This window comes from Amborella trichopoda, chromosome 9 (assembly GCF_054954075.1).
Source record: "Amborella trichopoda isolate Santa Cruz 75 chromosome 9, AtrichopodaSantaCruz75HAP2 v2.0, whole genome shotgun sequence".
Taxonomy (NCBI): Eukaryota; Viridiplantae; Streptophyta; class Magnoliopsida; order Amborellales; family Amborellaceae; genus Amborella; species Amborella trichopoda.
Genome location: NC_142344.1, coordinates 44984610 through 45003544, shown reverse-complemented (window position 1 = coordinate 45003544; position 18935 = coordinate 44984610). Strand labels below are relative to the sequence as shown.

Genomic DNA, 18935 nt, shown 5'->3' with positions numbered 1-18935 from the left:
CTTGATCCCTCGATAGTTCCCACAATTCTGTATGTCTTAAATAGGCACCACAATACTTTTCCTCCATACGTCTGGCATTTCTTTGTTCTCAACACCTTGTTGAACAGCTTCGTCAGCCAGTCAATGCCAATCTCCCCCATACACTTCCAAACCTCTATCGGGATACCATCTGGTCCTAAAGCCTTATCCTCATCCTTTTCAAAGCTTCTTTCACTTTCGACATCCTAATCCTACAGATGTATTTATGAACGCCACCCTCATTTGTACCAACAGTTCCTTTGTTCTCATTGTGTTCGTCATTTAATAATTTTTGAATATAAACTCTCCATCTTTTGTTGACCTCGTCATCCTTCACCAAGACCCTTTGATCCTCACTCTTAAGGCATTTAATATAGTTTAGATCTTTTTTTCTGTCTTATTTTCGCTAATTTGAAGATATATTTTTTATCTTCTCCTATTCCCAATTTATTGTATAGATTATCATATGTCTGTATTATGTAGAATGAGTTGTATTATGTAGAATGAGTTCTAAATTTATTTTATTTTACAGTAATTGAAACAAATATAATATAAATATACTATAACCGTATGAATTTTTTGTTGCTTTAATATGATAACTTTGGCAAATTTTTACATTAGCTGCCTACCTAATAAAACCCACCTCTTTTACCCAAGCTTGGGATGGGTTAAGGGAAAGTTTAAAGTCCTCACCCTTCTTAGACCAATTATTGTTGGTTTAGTAATAGGAATGTAAATTATATAGTGCTATTAAATTTGAATTAGCTACTCTTATTTTTTAGTAATAATGTTATGAGAATTATATGAGTTTGTATTTTACTAATTTTCTATAAATCAATTTTTAATTGTTTTCATAAAATACCACAAATAATTTACTAAAAATAAATTACTAATATTCAATTACATATCAACAAACTATAATGTGGACTGTCATTTTTTAATGAATTTTGCATGCTATTAATAAAAGGAAATGTTTCCATACTTCCCCTACAGAAATAGAAGATCCATGCTTCCCCTACCATCCAGCCGTCCAATTTTGATCAAGAGAACCACTTACCATTTGATCTTAGATCCGACGTTTCAAAGTATTTTATTTTTAGTTGTTTTTTATAGAAATTGTATGAATATTAAATTTGGTACGTGCCATCTTCTCACTGGGGAGCACGTATGAAAATATTAAAAATAATTTTTGGATAAAATATAATGACCAAGATACCCCTTGAAACTTTCAATGGGTATTTTTGTTATTTTATTTTATTGAGAATATGTTTTTTATATTTTTTGCTAGTGCGAGTTTAATAGAGGATTGGACATACAAAATTTGGTGTTAAAATAGTTTGTAGAAAAAAAAAAAAAAAATAGTATAGAGACATGACATTGTGATTGGGGCAATCTTAGCCTTCCATTCAGAATGGACTGTTGGATAAGCGGAAGTATATAAGTTTTATATTGTAGGGGAACCATAGAAAGCTTGCCCATTAATAAATATGTCATTACTATAATAGAATTAGTGTCCATCTTATTGACTATTGAGATAAATACTTTGTAACATTGGGATATATATACATACATATATATATATATATATATAAAATTAAAAATATTTATTAACACATTTTTTATGATTGAGTAATTTATTTAAATTTATTGACATTATATCTATATGACTTATTGGATTTTACATCATGAATTGCTATGTTAAATAAGGATTTTGTGGTGTTCCGTGCAACGCACAGGCTGCCTACTAGTAATGTCTAAACATGAGGGAGTAATATACATCACGATCCCATGGAAGCATGGTTAAATTCAAGGAAGTTGGTTGTTAGGTTGAATAGAATGCAACCGTAAATTGGGGTCCTAAAAATGCTCCATATTTACTGTTAATACATTAAAAAAAAAAAAAATGGCTCCATTTTTTGAGATAAACCCAACAGAGCAAAGGGAGCACAAATCTTATGGCATGTTATATAACGCTTTTAATCCGAGAAAGTAACTACACAGCAAGGTCCTGCAGGAGCATGCTTAAATATACAGCAAGGCCATGAGGGAATATGCTAAAAATTAAAGGTTAGTGTGCACAGGAGTCAACGGACCATATCTAAACATGTAGAAGCTACAATTTAATGGCACGTGTTGCACGAAGCAACTCGTGCTCTATATATAGAAGATACTGTGTGACAGTGGATAATGAAGACTTTGAATTGACTGCATGTAGGCACGTTGTACAACTACTTCCTTATTGACATCAACAGAAATCTAAAAGCGTATAACTGCAAATTTAAAGAGACTTGAAACTTAAGACTTTGAAACTTTGTTTTCTTTGATCGGTGGCTTCACTTGAGTTACAAAATATTTTCAAGCATTTGCTGCAAATCAGTCCCTCAAAAGAATAATTTTAGTGTTCCACTAAAAAAAACATGACTAGGTAAATTCAATGACAAACAAGAAGAAACACATGAAGAAAAGGTCCCAAAAGTAACAAATAACAGGCTTACTGTGTTGTTGGCATGCAATAGAGATTGGCGTTGTTGATGTAGATCTTGAAGAATAGAAACACCAAGCTCCTCAGTCTCGAGTGTCGTTCTTCTACTCTCTTTGATTCTCTCACTAGATTGATTCAATCCCTCAGTAGACTTTAACAACCTCCCTCTTTGATCTGCCGAAACCTGCAGTATTTATGCAGAACCATGACCACAGATTTATGAAGATATCTGAGAAAGACTAGCTGTGAGTCTAACCATCTTCTAGATGTTTTGGAGATATGGGTGACATAGGGCATTGTTTCATGAAACTGTCATGACCTAAGACCAGCATTCATTCTATAGATGGTAGATACTGCAATTACCGGTAAAAACTTTTGCAACATACTTCATCTTACAGAGTTTATTTTCAGGAGAACTCCATACGGAAAGTTTCCCCAATAAGAACAAGGATATGTATCCAATTCACAGCAAAGGACCATGGAGCTCTCTAATTTACTCGTAATGGGATCGTACGGCTTTGCCCATGTACTTTTTAAACTTGTAGTTCAAATTAAATAACTTCTCATATCAAGACGATGCAAGTGCCAATTGCAGTGCATCTCGTCTCATTATTTCCTCATATCATTAGAACAGTTGTAGATGTGTTTATTTGACTGCAGATATAGATAGAAAGTAAACAAACTGTAGCTTCTAAGTATTAGTGGCGCAAGGGAAGAAAGCAGAGTACATGTCTATAGTAGTCAGGTAGCAGAAAAGAGACATTCTCGTAGTTTCCTGATCTTGCAATTTTCTGCCAATAGGATATCTAATTATATTCAACAAAGAAGGTATTTTGGTAAATCTTGACTTGAATATACAGGCATAATCCCAGTTTATGTTCATGAACACGCAGTTTTTCTCATGGAGTGCATCGTATTTAACTAGCACCAATGTTCAAAAATTCGGCTGTCTGGCTGCCAAGGCCAGGCTGCCAGAAAAAGAAGAAGAAAACGACTTCCAAGTGTTGGATGCAGCCCCCTCTCCCTCTCTATGTATATGAAGACAAAGAAGAACATGACCTCGAAGTATTTACTGCAAGGCCTCACACATACATACATGGAACCTATGCTCTCTCTCGTTCTCGTTGCAAGGCCTCACACAAACATACATGAAACTCTCTCTCTCTCTCTCTCTCTCTCTCTCTAGAGCCAGCCGGCAAGGTATCTGAGGCCCGCCTAGGCAGCCACCAAATTGCCTAGGTGGCTAGGACCCGTGGCCACCTAGGCGACCGAATCCGCCTTCTTGAACAATGACAAGCACCATATTGCAGCATGAATTTTATTGACTTAAAAAGAAACCTTTTTATTGGTCAAACTATTCAAGAAACTCAACTATAGGTCTTATAGTTGAGATGGATTGTTCACAGCAAAAACTAAGAACTGAAGATAGAGTATTGACACCTTACCATTAGCGTATCTGCCATTCCTGACTCCAACAACTCATCTCTTGCAGCCTGACCTACATTGGCTGATGAAATCCTTTTAATTTCACTTTTCAAATTGTTCAAATCAGATTTATACTCCCTTAACTTGGCAAGAAGTATGGCCTTTACACTTGGCTGCAAACTTCTAGCCTCAAGGTCCATCTTCCGAATCTGAAACAAGAAAGCCAAAAGAACACTATTATCTGTTCATACGTCTCTTCACAAAAACAAACAATCTGAGCATCTAAATACACATACCAAAGCCTCAGCTTCATCTAGCCCAGTTTTTATTTCAGAAATTCTCTGCTTCTTTTGTTCTGCAAATTTTGGAAGCAATGATAGAGTCGTAAACTCATCCCACTAGCCCATCAATATAGAAAAAAATGAAGACCGTGGAAATTCACAAGTAGTATAAAATACAGGAAACTATTTCCACCATTTCATGATCCATGAGTTGAAGTTCCGAACAAAATACAAAATGCAAGAATAATACAAATGCAGTTCAGTTAAATACTGTAATAAGCAATGGCTGCTTCAGGCAGTGCTGATCATCAGGGCCAAAGAGTTAGTAGCCAAAGCTCCAAAAAACAGCAGTTTGATATAGAAAGTCTTCCAAGTATAGAATTTCTAAAAGTAGGAGCAAATGCTACTAACTTGGACGAGTTCTAAAACCTAGTATTAATGCCAACAATGTCATTGCAAAACCCAAACAACATGACAATTTTTAAAAGAAAATATATCTGTACACACCAAACATATTAAATTTTCTCTTAGTCTCTAAATTCTAATCACAGGCGAAATGTATCTACATATGCACAGCATGTGTTTTAATGGCAACAATGTCATTGCTTAAAAACTGCACTTCTAACAAGAATGTATATCTATAAACAACAAACATGGGAAATTTTCCTCTGAGTTTGTTGAAAGGTAATGATTTACAGGCAGACAATAAACTTCAAATATGACAATGCAATAAAGTTTCACATTTATCCTTCAAATAATTAGATGTTCAGCATGGCGTTGATATCTACAAGTTGGCCCTGATTACAAGGTAATTAGCGCTTCTAAGAACAAGAGCAAAACTACAGAAATGATGGTTTGCTCTTTGCTAGAGGAGTTTGGTGCATTGAGTTATATGCCACCCCTTTACATGCCCTATTGTGAATGCTAATGTGTAGTATGAAGGAAAAGAGCTACAAATTGTATTTTAAATGTACCACATAGAACTATTTCTATGGTAAACAATAAATCTGATCGACAGTAACCATCACAGATATACGGTTGATTAGCACATCACACAAACCAGGGTTCGACACTCTTGGGCAGCATTTACATGACAGTGAAATCATGTTTAAGTGAATCCTTTAATTGCCCTTTAGAACCTTAAGAAGGTTCCAACACGCTAAAAAAGAATGGGGAAAATGCTGCTTTTTAGTGAGTGAGATGAAAGCCGAGAATACCATTTTTCACCCCACTGCCAAGCACATTGACCAAAATGTAAGTTGCATTCAAACAAGGGTACAAGCTCCACTCTAAACTAGAACTCCCACCTTTTTCTTGATTTACAATAAATCAACCGTTATCTGCAAGAGAGACAGCCCATTTGGCTAATAATGCAATTATTGGAACCAGGGATTTCAGCTCGGCTGGCATGTGTGTCCAACAATTGGCAATACTGATCCAAGATGGATTTGGAAACTAACAATAAATAAAACAAACGAACCGGCCATACAACAAATACATTTTAGGAGAATCAATCTGGAATATAACCAGTTCACTAGTGAAGTAAGCCAATCCTCAGCAGACATAACTTCTGATCAGCCAACATTAAAAGCAAAAAAATAACATATATATTAAATGGTACGAAAATTTCAACAAAAGACCAGTTAAAAGACCAGATGATCATTCTAATCGATGAAGACATAATGATTACAAAAAGAGAGAATCCTGACCTCCATCGAGATGACTAGCAGATGTACACTTTCTAGAGAGATTTGCTGAAAGCTCACAATATTGGCGCTCATATCCTTCAAATACCTCACTCATTGTGGAATGAACTAAATCCTGGATATCCTGTATCCTGAGAAATAGCAGTTAAAAAATGGCTAAATGATGCTGATATCCATTGACAAAATGTATAACAATACATGTATCATATTCTTCGATTTCAACTACCTCTTACAGGAGAAAGAGAAAACACACCAAAAGAAGAGCTGGATAGTATCAAAGATATTATGTTATAGCATAGGTGAATAGATGAATGAGAGAGCGCACCAGAGTGCTTTGGTTAACGAGAAAAACATTGGACAGACCCTCAATTTTAAATTATGAAGAAACATACAAGAGTGAACCAATAAGTTAATTCAGGATATGGAAAGGCTTCTAATATGTTTCATTGCTACAATCTTCTACAATAATAACAAGCACTTAATTGGCAACAGATTCAACAATTTCAAATCAAATCACCTATAGCTTACAAACTGAAAAAATAACAAAATTTTTCTTTCTAGGTCCATATTGAACTTCAAATGCTTTTAAAATGTTCACTACAAAGAAAACAGTAGCTACATTAAGCCATAAAGGCCAGGTTTACGAAATTCGTGATAAATGGAGAGCACAGATATATTATCACAAAAGAAAGGGCAGTTAGCATGTGCATATATGTATGCCTGGATGAGTGAGCCGAGGGACTGTGTGACCCTTGTGTGTGATGGTGGCCCTCAGAAACGGTAGTCAAAGCCTTATCCCTGTACCACCACATAGCATGTACATATGATAGCCGTATTGGAAAAACGAACCACCTTTCAGGGTGAAGCATATCCATGTGATTATCCCTATGCACCATAGAGTTGCGGTTGCATCAAGTCTAAGCGACATTGGTTCGTCTTTAGGGGAGAACCTGAAATCCACATACTAGGATTACGTCCCCTTGCCCATTGGCTGACTTTGGTGGCCCAATCATGAGCCCCTACGATAGATTGTGGAATATAGGATCCACTGGGTTAGTTTGAGAAAGCAAGTGTGGACCGTGGTCCACAGTAGAAGGTGGAGTGCTCCAGAATTTTAATTATTCCTATACCATATGGATCTAATTCCTATCAAAAGTATTTAATTATAATTGTTTTAATGATATTTGATTTTTAGAATTATTGTTTGAATTTTTCAGAATCTCTAGGTATTTTATTTATGTAATTTGGATTTATAAACCAGAGATATTGAATTTTCATTGTTTTAAATATTCAAATGGAATTAATAGTTTCTAAAAATCATTATTTTAATTTTAAAATATTTTATTGTTGCATGGTGGCCCATTAGTACACAAGCCCACCATAGCAAGTTGGTGGGCCCATGGGAGCCCACCTAGGGTGGCACGCCCCACCCTTGTGTACTTTTTATTTTGGAATCCTCAAGCAAGTAGAACTTGAGGCTTAAAGAAATTGAGTTATTTTAAAGGTTTGATTTTATGAAGGTTTTGAAATCAAATATGGAAAGTATGAAGAAGCTTGTGCATAAAATTAGAATGTACAATATTACAATTGATTACTTTCATAATTAATTTATTGATGGGAAATTGGTTTAAGAAATGGGGGATACAGGTTCTAGCACCTTCCATAAGATCTTGATGGTTAATCTATAAAATGGGTGGCTCATATCTCTCACCCCATAAGTCACCTAAGATCAATGGTGCAAATTCAATCTCATTAAAGTGGCAAACAATATAGAAATCCTAGCCTTATTGAAACACTATCTAAAGAGGTGCACTCTACCCATTTAAAACACAGATCTCTCTTCTCTCCCTCTCACATCTCTCATAGAGGGGCACGCCCCACCTAGAGTTGCTCTCTCTCATCCCATTGAAGGGGCATGCCCCACCTAAACCTAGTTTAGGTTATGATACTCTCTCTCCCTTCTTCTATCTCTCTCATGGCTTAAGGGTTTAGTATTGAGAAGCTCATCTCTTTCATCTAGGTGATCATGGGGTAAACCTCAATTTTGAGATCTAAGCCTTGTGATAAGAGTTCTTGTTCCATTGGAGGTTTGGCTCATATGCTTTCCCATCTTGGAGATTGAGGTTGACCATTGATCCAGCGCCATTGGAGGTGGTGATTTGGTATGGAGTGTATTAAGCCCAATTGAGGTAATCTCCGACATTGTATTTCTTGTTTCTTGTCATACTTATCGCATTTATTTTTTGCTATTTTCAAACTTAGTATTGTGGTTTTGATTGATTAATGAAAGAGTGGTTTTAGTGGTATCAAGTTTTAAATCCCACTTTTATTTTTCCTTATTTGTTTCAAGTCAATTTATTGTAATGGACTGTTTGTAAGTGGCCTAACTAAAAGAATAGTCCATTGTAATGGACTTATTTGTTAGGGGTCAATTTATTTTTCTTTTTTCTTTTTTTCTTCTCTTTTTCTTTTTCTTTTCCGGCTAGACCACTTACAAGTAGTCCGTTAGAATAAATTGACTTGAAACAATTAAAGAAAAATAAAACTAGGATCTACAACTTGATACCACTAAAACCACTCTTTCATTAATCAATCAAAACCATAATACTAATATTGGAAATAATAAAGATAAAAGCAATAAGTATGGCAAGAAACAAGAAATAAGATGTCGGAGATTACCTCAACCGGGCTTAATACACCCCACACCGAATCACCACCTCCAATAGTGCAAGATCAATGGTAAACCTCAATCTCCAAGATGGGAAAACATATAGGCCAAACCTCCAACAAAACAATAACTTTTATCACAAGGCTTAGATCTCAAAACTAAAGTTTACCCTTCGATCACCTAAATGAGAGAGATGAGCTTCTTAATACTAAAACCTTAACCCTTAGGCCATGAGAGAGATAGAAGATGGGAGATAGACTATCATAACCTAGACTACGTTTAGGCGGGGTGTGCCCCTTCTATGAGATGAGAGAGCGAGAGAGACGTTAGGTGAGGCGTGCCCCTCTATGAGAGATGTGAGAGAAAGAGAAGAGAGAGGTGTGTTTTAAATGAGCCGAGTGCACCCTTTTATATATTATTTCAATGAGATTAGGGTTCCTTAGGTTTCCATATAGTTTGCCACTTTAGTGAGATTGAATTTGCACCATTGATTTTAAGTGACTTGTTGGGTGAGAGAAATAACCCACCCATTCTATAAATTAGTCATCAAGATCTTATGGAAGGTACTAGAACCAGCGTTTTAAAAATCGTCGGGTCGGTAAAGAATCGGCCGATTCGAACCTGGAATCAATCATCCCGTGTCGATTCTTTTGTAAAATCGAAGTTCTAGAGAAAAACCGACGATTCTGTACAGTGAATCGCCGGATGACATAATGACCCGCTCGGATCTGTGGCCAGATGACGTAATAACTCGTCCGGTTTTGTGTATGCGCATGACATCAAGAGTCACAAGGGTCATTTTTGTAATTTTTCGAGTTACAATGGGCACCCATTGTCAAACGCACGTGCTCCTCCATCACAAAACCACACTGCTACGTGCGTTTCACGCACGATTGAATTTGGTAGTAAAAAAGTATTTATCCTTACCAAATTTGTTCTGTGGCTTCGACGTGGGACAGTTGCACTAAGGTAATAGCTCAAAAAGAAATATGATATACTTATTAAGTGGCCTCTTTGAATCACAACTTAACGCTTGACGTGGTGGTTAGCACGCTGTTTTAGTGCGATGGACGTCGCGGGATCAATTCCTATGGTGCTAACGTTCCTTCACATACAAATAAATTTTATTTTTAACAAAAAGTAGAAGTTTTTTTTATAAAAAAATATACTTCTTGTAAAAAAAAAATATAGGCTCTTGTCAAAAAAAAAAAAAAGTAATACAACAAAATAAATTTTTCTTGTCAAAAAATAAAAGCTTATTGTAAAACAAATATAAGGTTCTTGTTTTAAAAAAAAGAAAGTAATATAACAAAATTTCTTTTTCTAGTCAAAAAATAAAAGTTTAATGTAAAAAAAATATGAGGTTCTTGTAAAAAAAAAAAAAAAAAAAAGGGTTATACAACAAGCATTTCTTATTCGTTTTTAGAACGAGTCAATGAATTGTCACGCGAATTCAATCAATGATACCAACGTGATCAAGATGAAGAACGACGTCGTCTGTCATTTTATTTTTTGGTCGTATGTTACGAATTGTATGCTTTATTGGAGTCCATGTATGATGATATACTTAATCCATGATAATTCTATGCTTATCCTTTTGTGTGATGTAACTTAAACGGCAAACAGTAGTTCATGCAGGGAAATAACATATCAATATTCGAATATTCATGCAAAAAAATGAAAATTCTTAATGGAGTACCCCAATTTCTAATTGGATTCCCAAAAAACAACATTCATAATCAGTGGTTTAAAAAACGGATCGGTAGCTCGGATCGAGCACCCCAAAAAGCCATTTGGATCTGTGAATCGGCCATCCGGATCAGGAATCGACTGAATCGGTTGGATTAAGCTTTAAAAAAATCTCAAAAAATTATTAAAACTCATTATAAATGTTATTTTTTAGGAATCCAATAAGAAATTAGGATACTACATTATTAATTTTCATTTTTTCATCAATATGTGAATATTGAGATGTTTTTTCTCTGGATGAACATATTTTGACTATTAAATTTACATCCCACAAAAAAAAAAATCATAGAATTATCATGAATGAAATATAAAATCATAGATAGACTATAATAAAGAATGGTTTTAATCGATAAAAAATGGCTACCAAAATCTCGAATTGGTGGAGAACATTATATACTGAAATTGAACTTGTTGGTTTACATTTTATAATTATTTTATTATACAAATAATAACAAATCCAACCTCTTCTTTTTTTACAATAAATATTTGTTGTATTACCTTTGATCTTTTTTTTTTTGAAAAAAACCTTTCATTTCTTATGAAAATAGCTTTTTATTTAATTTTTTACAGGAGACGCTCGTCGTATCACTTTTTTTTTTTTTTTTTTTTTACAAGGAATACTTATTGCATAACCTTTTTTTTTTTTACAAGAACCTTATATTTTTTTGCAATAAACTTTTATTTTTTGACAAGAAAAAGAAATTTTGTTGTATTAACTTTTTTTTTTTTTTTTTACAAGAACCGTATATTTTTTTTACAATAAGCTTTTATTTTTTGACAAGAAATTTTGTTGTTGTTGTATTACCTTGTTTTTTTTTACAAGAACCTTACATTTTCTTTTAACAAAAAATATATTTTTTTATAAAAAAGTTTTATTTTTTTTGTACAAAAAAATTATTTTGTAAAAGGGAAAAAATTAATTTGTTTGTAAAGGAATGATGGCACCTGGGCAGGAATTGATCCTGCGATGTACAACGCACAAAGCAATGCTCTAACCAGCACTTCAAATGTTAAGTTGTGATATAAAGAGGTCACTCAATAATTATATCCTATTTCTTTCTAAGCTATTACCTTGGCGCAATTGTCCCACATCGAACCCACAGAACAAATTTGGTAAGGATAAATAGTCTTTTGTTACCAAAGCTAGTCGCGTGCAAAATGCACGTAGCAGTGTGTGTTTGTGATGGAGCACGTGTTTTTGACAATGGGTGCCCATTGTAACCCAAAAATTTACAAAAATACCCGTTGTGACTCATGACGTCATGTGCGTGCACAGAAGCGGACGAGTCATGGCGTCAACCAAGCGAGTCATGGTGTCATCCAGTGATTCACAATACAGAATCGCCGGTTCTTCTCTAGAATCAGGTGATTCCCGATTTTACAAAAGAATCAACACGAGATGACCGATTCCCGGTTCGAATCAGACGATTCCGTGCCGACTCGGCGATTTTTAAACCACTGTTTATATAATGAATTTTAATAATTTTTTCGAATTTGTTTTAAGGCTTAATCCGACCGATTCGGCCTATTCCCGATCCGAATCACCGATTTACCAATCTGGATGGGTTTTTGTGGTGCCAGATCCGGGTCACTGATCCGTTTTTTAAACCACTAACTAGAACCTTTATCCTCCATTTCCTAAACCAATTTCTCATCAATAAATTAATTATGAAAATAATCAATTATAATATTGTACATTCTAATTTGATACTTTCCATATTTGATTTCAAAACCTTCGTAAAATCAAACCTTTAAAAAAACTGAATTTCTTAAGCCTCAAGTCAACTTACTTGAGGATACCGAAAATATAAAGTATACAAGGGTGGGGTGTGCCACCCTAGGTGAGTTCCCATGGGCCCCACCAACTTGCTATGGTGGGCCCATGTGTACTAATAGGCCCCCATGCAACAATAAAATATTTTGAAATTAAAATAATGATTTTTAGAAATTGTTAATTCCATTTGAATATTTAAATGAAAATTCAATATATCTGGTTTTATAAATCCACTTTACATAAATAAAATACACAGAGATTTTGAAAAATTCAAACAATAATTCTAAAAATCAAATAACATTAAAACAATTATAATTAAATACTTTTGATGGGAATTGGATCCATATGGTTTAGGAATTCTATAGCATTCCACCTTCTACTAAGGACTACGGTCTACACTTGCTTTCTCAAACTGACCGAGCGGTTCCCATAACACACAGTCTGTGGATTTCATGTTCTCCCCTAAAGACGAGCCAAGGTCACTTAGACATGATGCAACGGACCACCAAAGTCAGCTAATGGGCAAGATGACTAAATCCCAGTCTATGGATTTCAAGTTCTCCTATAGAGACGAGCCAAGGTCACTTAGACATGATGCAACAAACCACCAAAGTCAGCCAATGGGCAAGATGACTAAATCCCAGTCTATGGATTTCAAGTTCTCCCCTAGAGACGAGCCAAACTCACCTAGACCTGATGCAACCACAGCTGTATAATTGCATAAGGATAATCTCTCGCACATGTACATGCTTTACCCTGAAAGGTGATTAGCTTTCCCGATACGGCTATCATATGTACATGTCGGGTGATGGTACAGGGATGAGGCTTTAGCTCCCATCTCTGAGGGCCACCATCACACACAAAAGTCACACAGTCTCTCAGCTCACTCATCTAGGCATATGCATTATCACAAGACTGAGCAATAAAACTATTTTTAGATAAATGGTTCAGCAAGAAAAACTCGTACAACAGCCTCAGAAGACCTCAATCCTCAATAGTTAGATGCCAATCAGATCTCAAGCCCAAGAGATGCTACTTAATGCACAATTACAACATTCACCAAATATTTCTTTCACTCTCTCTTCAATAACAATCTGCCTCATTGCTGCCTCTCTCTCCATTCACCACAGCTCTCATTCTCCCCATATTTCTCCTCGCAAGCTATAAGCGATCCCCCTCTAAAAGAGAGTTCTCTCCATTTCTCTCCATTTCTCTAAAAGAGAGTTCTCTCCAGTTCTCCCCAACACAAACTATTGTTTCTATCTCTCCCGCACTAGTAGCGAGTTTTTTCTATCTGCCTACTAGTAGCCATTTCTTATATCTATCCTCTGCAGTATCTCTCTCTCTCTCTCCACATAGACAAGTATCACTCTCCAATAGTAATAATCGGCTCTTTCACCTAATAGGGCTATCATTGATACTCTATAGCCCAAATTATGTCAGTAGGGTAGAGCCATCCATGGTTGCCATGACAGATACTCCCTACTTCAGCTAGTCCCAAGTTGCCCCTAGATCTTCCTTCGAAGTTTCACTTTTTTTATTTTTTGAAGGTGTATTATAATTTTTTTTTTTTTAAGGTGTTTCATAAAAGGTCAATTTAACTAGATCACTTATTTATTTTCTTGCTTTTGCCCCAATATGATGTTAGTGATTAAGAGTTCCAAAAGACAAACTATCTCACCAAAACGGCAATGAAGGAAATGCGCATTTCAAATGAATGCAAAATTGGTGTTTATTCCATAATGTCTTTTTTATGGGGGAAGAGCTATTAAAGTTTAGGAAAGCCACTCACACTACCTTTGGCTACATGATAGCCTACATGAAAAGAGAACAAGAAGACCGGGCAAAATTGAAGGATCGCAAATACATATTAGTTGAATTTGGAATAAGCTAAGCCAAAGTGAGGGAGGAAAGGACGGGACACAATTGGTAGACTCAAAAAGTGGTTTAGGGAGTGATAAGGTCTCAAACTACTGAATATAAAACTTCTGCATTTGTGCAAGGTTTCCCAAGGATGTACTTCAATATTTGGAGGTTAATCAAAATTCTCTATTCCATTTGGAACCCTCATACCAATGGAGCAAAGTCAGAGACACTCAAATATGACAAAATTTCTATACTTAAGATTCCACTAGGTATATTACCCTCAAATCCCAACAAGTTTAACATTTGTAAGCCTATCAAGTTCTCCGAGGACTTGGGAAGCTACTTGCATCCTATAGATACCTTAAAGACTAAGGGGAACTTGCAATATGCGAAGGTTACATCTAGTTCAAGAGGAGTGCAAATGGGGAGGAATTGTGCACATCCATCTAAAATCAGGATTCCCTCTGCCACTTAGGAATAGCAATCATGGACGTCAATGTAACTCCACAACAGATTGAAGCCCCATCACCTCCCCAAGCCACTCCCCAAAGGCTACATCTCAATGGGCCTCCAGTGGGCAGGAACCTGCTCAATTGTGTGTGTCCATTGCTTACTCATTCACTTAGGCTTGGGCACTTAGCCTATGCCAAACTCAGCAAAGACCAATTTGTGATCCTTCAAAATTGCCCAAGCTCATTGTTCTCTTCTACAATGAGCATAATGTAGAGGTAGGCATATACCAAATACAATGCATGTAGCTTCCCTAAACCTCAGGCGCTCTCTCTATTATGTGGATGAAATGGACGAGTGGAGCCATTGAAATATGATATTTAATTACCAAAAAATAGTACGAAATCCCTTCTTCTAATTCAATTTTGAGAACTTCAGAGGATCAATAAATCCAAAAATTAAAAGATTTAGACAATAAAGTAACAGCAAGTTATAGGACACTGCAAACCAGTATCCTAAGCCCAATAGATATCTGCCACCATCTCACCACTAAATTAAAAAAAGTTAATAAAGAATCCAGTCCAAAATTCAACTTCCATTACGCTAAGGACCCAATTGGATAGCCACAGATGTTTGTCCCTAGGAGATGACGCTCCTAGAATAGGCATATCCTGGAAAATGGTATTGGGAAATCCTTTTAGTTATGGCATATGGAAATTGTTATCCAAAAAACTCCCTTCTCTGTTGCAGAAACATTTCCCCTGGATGCATTAATACGAGAGAGAGGGAGAGAGAGAGTTGCAGGGCAATGAGAGAGAGAGAACAGTAGCGAGGGAGAGAGAGAGTTGCAGGGCAATAAGCGGATGAGGGAGAGAGAAATTAAAAAATAAGAAAAGAATTCTTCTTGTTTTTATATAAAAATAGAACACTTCAGATTTTTTTGGGTTTTTCCGATAAAATTTTTTTTTCCCAAATCGAAGCAATATATTGTTTCTTTTTTTTTTTGTTCTTGTTAATGGTTGTTTCATCTTTGTTAAGGTTATGGTTGTATGTTTTTGCTTTTTAGAAAGCCTTACATACATTTTTTTAAAAACAAATATTATTTTTTTTGTTTTTTAGATTTACTTATTTTAATACTTCAATTTCAATAACTAGGGAGTGCGAAAAAATTTATATTTTGCAGATGTTATTTTTGTGTTCCTAGTAATTTTCTTGAAAAAAATCCAGAATAATGTAGGAAAATTTCCTACATTATTCTGGATTTTTTTCATGTTTTTTCTATTTTTAAATTTTATATGCATTTTCCTTTTTTCTAATTTTAAAATTATGTGACCAGTTGTCCTTATCGATTTGGTCACAGGGCCAGTCCTAGTGGCACTAATTTAAACACTTATTTTCGGCTCCACATGGAAACCATTTCATGGAGACCACAAATCCACCTATTTTGGTAAAAGAGAGGTTTTCTTATTTTGGTGTCCAAAACATGGAGGTGCTTCTATGAGGGAGCTGGATTTTCACACATTTTTGCAATTCAAACAGTGGAGATCGGCAATCTCCCTAGAGAGACATCTTACCCAATTCAGTTACTCAAAAGAAGAAAATAATAATAATTTCTTATACGCAAGGGAAAATGACCTAAAACCTCATGCCTTTCCTCTGATTGACAATCACTGTGTTGTCATATGGCAGGAAAGCATTTGTGGTTTCCTCAATTGACACATGTCACTTACTTTATACCTAGACTATGGAGTGTATTGTATTATTTCTTTCTTCTTATTTTCATTTTTCTAGGTGAGTTAGTAGGGGATATGCCCCACTTATACATTAATCAAGAAAAATAAAACTCAAAAATAGTTATAATTCATGAAAAGAACAACTAGGTACCAATTTGTAAGGCAGAAAAAAAACAAACCTAGGTATGTGCTGAACCATATGAGCATAAAAGAATGCAAGGTCACAAATGCCTATCACTGTCCAAGTCGAGGATGGATAGTGATGTTGAGAAAGCGAGACCCCTTTAAATCATGTTATGGTTTGGTGGGCTCCACTCTCCAAAAACCAATATTGGTGATGACATTTATGACAGCTTTTTTTGCTCACATAGGTCCTAATATATTTCCCATCATTCAATTGCTATGTGCACCTAAAATTGTGACTCTTGGCTGGGTGATGGATAGGTAACAAGCTCTCTCACTTGTAACAATTGAGAACAAGGGGGATATACAACATAGGGATAGCCTTGTCAATCAAAGGAAACATAGGGACATTTAAATCATTTCCCCCCGTTTTCAATAAAATGTCATCACTATTATAAAATTAACATTCTTCTCTATGTAATTCTCTTTACCTGCCCACCTTCAATGGCGATCATTGCATAAATCGACAAACAATCACCGATTATTTCACATAACACGCTTTAAGAGACTCATTTCCTTACCTTTCATGACTAATTTCATGCTACCAACCAAGTACAAAAGAATTGTTTTTTGTTCAGTAATTGAAGTGGGTTAGACTTGTGAAAAATTGCATGCCTCTTTTGCTTTCTTTAAAAAGTAAATCTGATTACTTTATATTAGTACATTTGTAAGGGTTTAAGGTAAATGATCATACATTTAAGCTTAAGGAGAGAAAGATCTGGGAGCATAACAGACTTTGGATTTTCCTAACTAAATCGGCAGCTAATACATAGTATTAATGGATTAGGGGTGCATAAGAGGCTTGAGTTTTCCAAGTAAATAAGCAGCTAATATAAACATTTGGTGACTGCTATCTCCATTAACATGACTACATGTTCCCCAACATTTTACATGCAATAGACATAGGTATCGGCCCATGGCTTGTGCCTTGTTACAAAATGCACTAACCTTTTGTCCATACTTTGGTCAATCTGCTAAAGAGATTGATCTGCTAAAGAGATTGACCAGATATAACACACAGTTCTCAGAAAAGCCAAGCATATACATTCAACCAGATATAATAGAGCTAACAAATATACAAAAACATTGTGCAGACATCAGTTTCAAAAAAAGAAAAAAACATTGTGCAGACAAACTTCTACTCACTGCTTGCTCGTAGTCTACTACTCTATTACATGTATACACACTTACAAATACAGAACAACTCATTAGGTTGAATGCGTTTGGACAGACATATATGTACTTATGTCCAACTACATAGGACACAAGATCTACAAATTTCTTCTCACTAAACGTATAAAATAAACAAACATAAAAATACTGAAACCATATTATGATATCTTACGACATCATAAGAGATCATGTGCTGTCAAGATAATTCTGATACAAGTTTTGGATCATGCTCAAGACTAGCTTAAATTTTCATTCAATTGGCAGTTAGTGAAAAACCCATTTGTGATCTGAAAAAAACTGGCAATTTTCCATTCAATCCATTTTTAACTCTATGCTGGATGAATAAATGAATCTTCAAAGGCACAATGTGATAACATTTTCTGAACATCAAATGAAAGCCACCTACAAAAGTCACAAACTTGGACTAATATCTACAAAAACACATCAATGAGCACTGGTTGGGTAATACATCAAAGATGTATTTGAGACTGAAAAGGCTCTGGAAGGTTCTCGAACCCCCTTTAATCTGATAAATCCACCTGACTCGGCAACTCCTAATAAACTATATCAGTATTTAAAAACTCACCAAGTTTTTGACAACTCGCATGCTAGGGGAGACAGAGCTTGGTTTGGCAGGTTGTCAAACCCGAGTGACTAAGGCGAGTCCAAGTTGGACCGCTTAGTTTTGCAACAATGACATGAACAATCCAACCAAGTAAACAAAATTCAGAGCATAAGAATCTGGATACAAAGGGACCAAACATCACACCTGCTGCACTGATACTCAACAAAAATGCGCCGATCTACCTAAGGCTCACCAGGCCTGAAACAGAAAAACAGCGTCAGAAATCAATAGAAGAATATAGGGGAAAACAGATATAAAAATATCATCATGAGACCTAAAAAAAGAAAAGAGAATATGAGAGAAACGAACTAGACAAAGGAAGAAAAAAAAAAGGTATGGTAACTTTTAAATAATTCAAAGGACAAAAGAATGGAAGGAACTTAACTTTTAAGACATTTAAGGGAATATGTCAAGGGAATAACTCGCAATGGAAAGAAACATAGGATCTAACGAAAATTAGGTACTTTGAAATAAAACATAATTTTCAAGAGAAAGACACCATTAGATCATTAAAAAAAAAAAAAGAACAATGGAATCTAAAGAGAAAAGATTCAACAAAACTTAAATAATAATAATAATAGTAATAAATCAGCAACTAATATCACCTAGAGAAAATAAAAACTAAAAGGAAAACAGAAAAAATGGGATCCAAATAGAAACCAGTAAATCACGATCTAAAGAGAAGAGTCGTAATTGTAAAAAAAAATATGATCTAAATAAAAAAATAGAGAAACCATATCTCTGCCTGTAAGTAATCAATTCTGAAGTGAATAAACAACAAGTAGGGATAACAAATAGAACC

The 18935-nt window shown here is 35.2% G+C and overlaps 1 protein-coding gene across 35 annotated transcripts in view; it reads right to left on the bottom strand.

Moving 5' to 3' along the window:
• Nucleotides 1-18935, bottom strand: part of LOC18426293 (vesicle transport v-SNARE 13) — a 41530-nt gene that overhangs the window by 22144 nt on the left and 451 nt on the right. For 11 of the 35 annotated variants that reach the window (XM_088847913.1, XM_088847905.1, XM_088847914.1 and 8 more), the window contains exons 2-6: nt 18278-18331; nt 5916-6043; nt 4222-4280; nt 3946-4134; nt 2514-2684 (exon numbers count right to left, since the gene is read on the bottom strand). In XM_088847913.1, the coding sequence (XP_088704039.1) occupies nt 2514-2684; nt 3946-4134; nt 4222-4280; nt 5916-6009 (513 nt within the window). In that variant the 5' untranslated portion in view covers nt 6010-6043; nt 18278-18331. Of the gene's footprint in view, nt 1-2513; nt 2685-3945; nt 4135-4221; nt 4281-5915; nt 6044-18094; nt 18332-18935 lie in introns of all 35 variants that reach the window. The other 24 variants (XM_088847926.1, XM_088847920.1, XM_088847921.1 and 21 more) reach the window with 5 other exon arrangements.